Source organism: Micropterus salmoides, unplaced genomic scaffold (genome assembly GCF_014851395.1).
Source record: "Micropterus salmoides isolate LMB-PRFRI ecotype aquatic unplaced genomic scaffold, ASM1485139v1 Ms_hic_scaffold_7, whole genome shotgun sequence".
NCBI lineage: Eukaryota > Metazoa > Chordata > Actinopteri > Centrarchiformes > Centrarchidae > Micropterus > Micropterus salmoides.
The window spans coordinates 18,170,129-18,176,906 of record NW_024044459.1 but is presented as its reverse complement, the minus strand read 5'-3'; the positions used below and the strand labels follow the sequence as shown (position 1 = coordinate 18,176,906).

The 6,778-nt window shown below is 38.4% G+C and overlaps 1 protein-coding gene across 2 annotated transcripts in view; it reads left to right on the top strand.

The window, feature by feature from the left end:
* Positions 1-2,806: 2,806 nt before the first annotated feature.
* Positions 2,807-6,778, top strand: part of kcnip3b (Kv channel interacting protein 3b, calsenilin) — a 51,997-nt gene continuing 48,025 nt past the window's right edge. For both annotated transcript variants that reach the window (XM_038704727.1, XM_038704726.1), the window contains exon 1: positions 2,807-3,022. In XM_038704727.1, coding sequence (XP_038560655.1) covers positions 2,822-3,022 — 201 coding nt within the window. In that variant the 5' untranslated portion in view covers positions 2,807-2,821. The remainder of the gene's footprint in view (positions 3,023-6,778) is intronic.

Here is a 6,778-nt window from a genome sequence, read left to right as displayed (position 1 = left end):
TGGTTGCAGGTTGAATAAAGTTGTCAGGGAGTTTTGTGGTTATTGACAAAAACGTCTTATTTCAAAGTCCACTGAGTAGCTGTTCGGGAGCTTTTTAATATATCACACTTTGGAAGAAGTATCTCAACTTTTAAGCCAACATGGACGAGAAGTCCTTAAAGTACTCATGAAGACTCAATCTGCTGAAGAAAATCCTGTGACATGACAGAAAACTCCAGAACAGCCACTGATTCATTGAAAGACTTGTATGCATATTTGTGGGTTTCAAATTGCAAATATGAATCTCAAATGCAAGTCAATCAAAGCTATTGTATTGCGTTAGATGAGACGTTTTATAAGTAAAGATAAAAATTTATATTACTCCAGACTCACAAAAAAAAAGTTATTTAAGTTTTAAACTTGTGCTGGTGTGGCTGTGAACTGGAATGTACTCTGATATATAAATAAAGCCAATAACAACACATCAGCAACATAAACAAGTGATCTAAACATTTTCAGGGTGGAAAGTCACAAATTACATTTACTCAAGTACTGTACTGTAGTTTTGAGATACTTGAGTATTTCTTATTCCATTTTACTTTATACTTCTACTCCACTACATATAATATGCAAATGTTTTACTTTTTAACTCAATGCATTATTTAATAACTTCAGTTACTAGTTACCATACAGAGTCTAATTCACCGCTGTCATTCACCGCTGTCATTCACCGCTGTCGTAGATAAGCGGCGTGCATTTGTTATGATTACATTATATTTAAAAACTATAAAGTGCAAAGCAAGTGCAACAACATAAGACATAGCAATATTACTAACTAGTCCAACAGAAAGAAAGCCAGCTCGGAGTCTGTCTGTAGCTTTATTTCTATTTCTATTATTTTTAAGTAACATTTTCAACGCAGGACTTTTACTTGTAACAGAGTGGTATTTGCACTTTTACTTTAGAAAGTATTTCTTCCACCACTGAACATTTTTGATGAGTATAAAAAAATTCTTTAACTGTGACTAAGATATTTCTGGATATTTCTGGTCAAATATATGTTTGGTATTTCTGTGTTGTAATTTCCCTTTTGTTGGTGTTGTATATTTGCAGCATTGTATGATATTATGTATGATTTAGTTTAACAGTGTTCAATTTTAATTGTACTGTAATGTTTGTATATTATTCATCCACCTTTCTTGAAGATGCAAAATTCCTATTAAGGGAAGTACAACTGATCTGATGTGAGGATGTGTTGTTTAAAAAGCACAAATCTGTGTGTAGTCAGGACAATTGCACAGACTGTATGCCAGCAGCCAATTTGCCACTTTTCTGTTTACCACAACTACATCCAGCATCATTTCCTCTATGTTTAATTCTCTTTCCACTAGTGGAAACACTGGAGGCTAACTTTGAAAGTAAACACCATGTGAATGTGTAAATTGATCTCTGCAGTGCTGTCAGGCTCACGTGAAAGCATATGGAAACGTGCCTTCAGCTTTGGTAGCTAACAGGAAACAGTTCTATTAGACAGATGGCCTTTCCCCATTCATCCTGCAGGCTACTTACATTTCTTGGCTGTTCATTATGCAATCAACGTTATGTGTGAGGATGCTTGACCTGGCTTGATTGCTATTTAGCATCTTGCTACAGTCTCTCTCCCTCTCTGCTCCAGGCAGCTCCACAGAGAGCCAAGGTCACTTAAATTGATTCAGTTCCTCATGTGCACACGGATTCTCCAGCAGGGCTCTAATTGCATTTCTGTACCAATCACTCTAATGACAATCACGTACTGTAATCTAATGCAACACACACACACACACACACACACACGCACACACACACACACACACATGCAGGACTTCCCTGTCTTTACTTGAAATGCAGAAATTAGCCTCAGTGATCACAGAGGACAGAAAACATGAATGATAAAGGTCAAAATGATGAATACTTTGTCTCCTTTTATGAGATGCTGCCTTCAAGCACTGTTGTAATTGAACACCATAAATGACATTACAGTGTAATACAAAAATAATCCCCTCAAATTGAATGCCCTAGGTTTAAGATATTACAATTAAGATAAATAATACATTGGCACCTATTTCTAATAAGGGAGTTTTTAAGAGTGTATATGTTGTAACTAATATATGTATTGATTAATGAATCATGCCAATCAAAGCCAGGTTTCATGATGTTTATCCTCCTGCTTTGTCTTTATGATCATTGAGTCTCTCAGCGAAGGTCACCTTCAATTATTTAATAAGTTTTAGTCTATGGATGCCTCTTAGAAGGTTAGAAATGTTAACAGCAACATTAATAAACACTTACAAACCTCTTTACAGCTACGTTATAAATAGCTACATAAAGTGTTGCTTATAGTTGCTAAATAGGAGGGGTTGAAGTTAAGAGTTACCTGCAGCTGCTTTACCTCAAGCTAAATGGTTAAACGTCTATCAGAGGTCTTGATAAAATAAAGCAAAAAAGACAAGCAAATGTCATGCTGGATACACATCAGGAAAAGGGATGTTAAAAATGTAAAGCATAAGTAGATTATTTAGTAACCACTAGCCATTATGTACCACTTATAACCTCTTTATAAAGAGTAGGCCTATCAGCACAATAGAGGAAAAGGATAAAGATAAGAACATATAAATCAGATGCACAATATGTGTCTTAAACTGTATGTGCAAAACCCATTCTTCCGTTTCCTGACATTCCGGATCAACATTAGTCCAGGTGTTCACCCCCTGCAGCTGGTTTCAGGCTGATTGAATTAGGAGAATTAAATCCGCTGCCAGCCTGTTGACGTGCCTTCACATCATTAGGCTTATGCTGTAAAAAGATGAAGGTCCACTTGGTTTCTTCTCAGGCTGCACCCCTTATTCCCCCACCCCCGCGCGCGCGTGTGCGCGCGCGTGTAAATGTGGGCATTCCTTCGCATCCAGAAGAGCGGCAGTCGGAGGTTGAGGGTCCGCGCAGAGAGGACGCACTCCGGCAGAAATCAGCCATCGGCGTCGCCGTTACAAAACAGGAAAACATGCAGGTAAGACACAAATATAATCCTTTTCTTTTTAAACCGACGTGCGACGAGACGACAGGTTGAAATGATTATTTTTTGCAGGTGGCAAAAGCCAAAAAAAAGAAAAGAAAACGCGTCTCAAGTTAAACCAACAGTATGGATCTGCTCGCCAGGTTACTTGTTGGGAAAATTAATATTTGGATTCCTTTTTTATTTCCTGCACGACCCTCAGCGGCTCATTTGCTCCCACTTTTGGCGAAAATCTGAGTTTCGGAGTGAAGTTATGTAATTCCATCCCTGCTGGAGGCTGTGCAGGAGACTCTTCTCTGCAGACGGCTTCCAGCAAGTGTCACTTGGCATCACGTCTCAGCACCACGGCTTTGCCTCCCTCTCACTCCGTTGGTTGTTAACGTGTGTGTTTTATCTGTGTTGGAGAGACCCCCTCGTGTTGCTCCAAGTGATTCTGGCTTAAAATCCCCACAGGCTGCCTTAAATCCTCCATTCTAGGAAGAGGAGGGAGATTGTGTTTACTGCCTCTGAAAAAACAATTTAGCAGATCAGTCGTCAGCAACAAGCAGCCTCTGAGTCTAAATCGGACATAATATACTGGAAAGTGAAAGCCCTGTCTCCCCAAAGTGACTTCCCACACCTTGAAAAGCAATGCTCATTAATGCTCCCAGATTTAGCTATGTTTGAGTTTCTTCCTCTATGAATGTTTCTCATGGTGTGCTGGAAAACAAGGAAAACCTGTTACTAGGAACAGTTAGGAAGGATGGCAGCTCCTCTGCACGCTTACTAAGAGGAAAGCTGCAATATGTGTTTACCTGTTTGTCTGTGCACAGATGTATACATCACTGACAGAAGAAACATTGGTCTACACACAGTCACCTCTGGATGCACACAAACATCTCACATCTACATGAGCACACAGCTCTCATTGGTGAGACTGGTTGGATATTGAAGTAAAAGCAGTGAGGACGAGGCAGAGCTTCTCTGTGAATGATGAGGCTCATCTTCAATCACTCAGCGAGTCACTCTGTCAGTCAGTAAATCGCTCGATCAATCACACAAACATAATCAGATGCAGAGCTGCAGGCTTCAGTTTGTGTGTGGATTTATTTATGCATGTGTGTGCACTTCAAACTTTTTTCCCCCACATCTTTGATTCACCATGTTACCTGCGTTTGTTGGTAATGACTTCAATGTATTCATTTACATTCAAACAATTGTTTCCATTGACGATTATTTCACAGACTGTCTTCTCGATTCATGAGTGAAATATTTGGTCAGGTCGAACCAACAGTTTGAAATGCAAAAATATTCAATTTAATATCACAAAGGAAAAAGAAAAGCAGCAAATACTTATATTTGAGAAGCCAGGATTAGGAAATGTTCTGCATTTATTCTTGAAAATTAAATGAACAGTTCATCAATTCTAAAAATAGTTGCAGATAAATTTTTGTTGATCTTTTCTAGCTGTAATTTTTATTTGTTTTGGGCTTAAAAGCAGCCCATCTCTCACGTGTCATTTACAGTATATAAATGTTAAACAGTTTCAGTTGTGAACATGTTGCACATTATTGGCATTAGCAGTCATTATTAGCACCAGTTTGAGAGGCCGACTGCAGCAGCAAGTCTCCTTCAACATTTAGATCTTTCTCTTTCCCCCTCTCTCTGCTTATTGACATGCAGGTGTTTGAATTAAATCACGCTGTGAGGCACCCGGGTGCCTGATATTTTACTGTGTGACTCACTTCAGTGTATTTTTTGCTGAAGAATGACTGTATGATCAGCGGGGCTTTTGGCTGTTCGCTCATTCTGAGATATTTCTAGTGAAATCAGAGTTTCTGTCACAAAGATTCCTAACATAATCTTATATAAAACATCATTACGTATCAGATTTTTCATCTGTTTCAAAAGGCTCTGCCTGTTCCAAGAATTACTTTGTGTTAAAAATGAATTTACTTGATTTAGTGATCCCATTTCTGCTGGTATGCTTCCATTAAAGGAGAAATCTGGACATATTCCATATTTTTCTTTAACAAACGCTGTCTGTGTAGCCAAAGCCTGATATTTCCTTTTCCTCTATGTCAGAGAGCTCCCTTGTTGTACAAATGCTATCAAAAACACATAACTGAGCCACACTAATGCACTAGGTGACATGTACCTTCATTATTTGTTATGATCATTGGCACTGTAGTTTATTTTGAGTTAGTCCCACAAAAGCCATCCCCAAAAAGAGCACTATTTATTCCTGAATAATGTCTGCTAAAAAGGAAATTATTTTTTTTTAATGAAAGTGCTGCATACATTTGTAAACTTGTTTTAAAGATTTACATCTTCAGTAGGAGCTAAAGGGTTTGGGGCCACAAACAGGGCCGGTGCTTGAAAAGTGTTGGGAGACGGACCTAAGCTTTATTTACATCTGTATGTTAAGGAGTTATGGCGTAGCTACCGAGCCTACACATGAAGCTATGGCGGCTACCGAGGTACCACATGAGGACCACAAGAGTCTTGATTGGTGGGTGGAGATACTGAAGACTAGGAAGAAGTAAGAAAGCCTCAGCAGCTGTCACTCTGTATCAGTAGAAGTATCTGTAGAAGTTATGTGGATGAAACTCTAGTTATATAAGTACATAATTGGAAAGCAACAGTGTAGATACCTACTCTAGGTAATCCTTGACATCATTCATAAATCTGGATTAACACATGGCTCGTTTTGGTCTTTTGATGGGACTCGTTGACAATAACAAAAGTATAGAATGTCTTTATACTCTGTGGCCTTATACTTTAAGTCTTCCATTCACAAAATTTCCTCCATGAACCTTTCAGAAAGAGTGAACGTTAAAGATTCATTTCTGGCTTACTGTATATGTATGTGGGTAAAAAAAAAAGTACCAGCAGAACAAGAGTTCAAAGTGCGAGTAATTCTTACTGTAACTCAGATCTCAACATGTCACGTGGCTGCCTTCTGGTCTATGACGGACTCGGTCATGAAAGAAAGATCATGGTTTGGGTTGACATCACTACTTTATTAAGGTCAGTGGAGCCTCGTCGTCACAGTTCCAATAATACTGGTTTATGTCCTTGGTTATTGTTAAACAAAACAAACTAATGTGGACTGAAAATGGAAACAAACAGCCGTCTCATGTGTTAAAGTGCAATGTTTTGGAGAAGGATCCAGCTGCAGCTCGCAGACAAACGTGAAGGAAACTGAAGGAAGTTGAACTTCCAAATATGGTTCATCCCAGAAGCCACATAATGCGATGCCGTTTATCTCGGCCCACACAGAGATGTTCAGATAAGATCATTTAAGTGTGAACTAATGAATGTACATTATGCTGTCCTGCTGCCTTTGAACCACAGCAACGTACATTCTGACTTCAAAAGTTGGCTTAGGAAAACAAATTAAAAAGGCAGCTGCAGGTTTTTTTTTCTATATTGAATCTTGAATTAATTTCATACAAAGATCTTTAGCCAAAACAAAACGACAAGATAATAAAGCATGACCCAACTAGATACGAAGGGGTGTCACGTAACAATGTTTACAGATTTTAACAGTTTTAATTGCTTTACTATTCTTGCACCATACAATCTTACAGTTCAATATATAGTAGTAAATATATAGTAATATATATTTTACAATCAATATCAATCTTGTTGGTCTCCTTGCCGCAAATTAATAGTTGAACCAGTTCTTAAAGAAATATATAGGGTACTACGTGGGCTGAGATAAACGTCATCACGTATTGTGCGCGGTGTCTTCTGGGACGAACCATA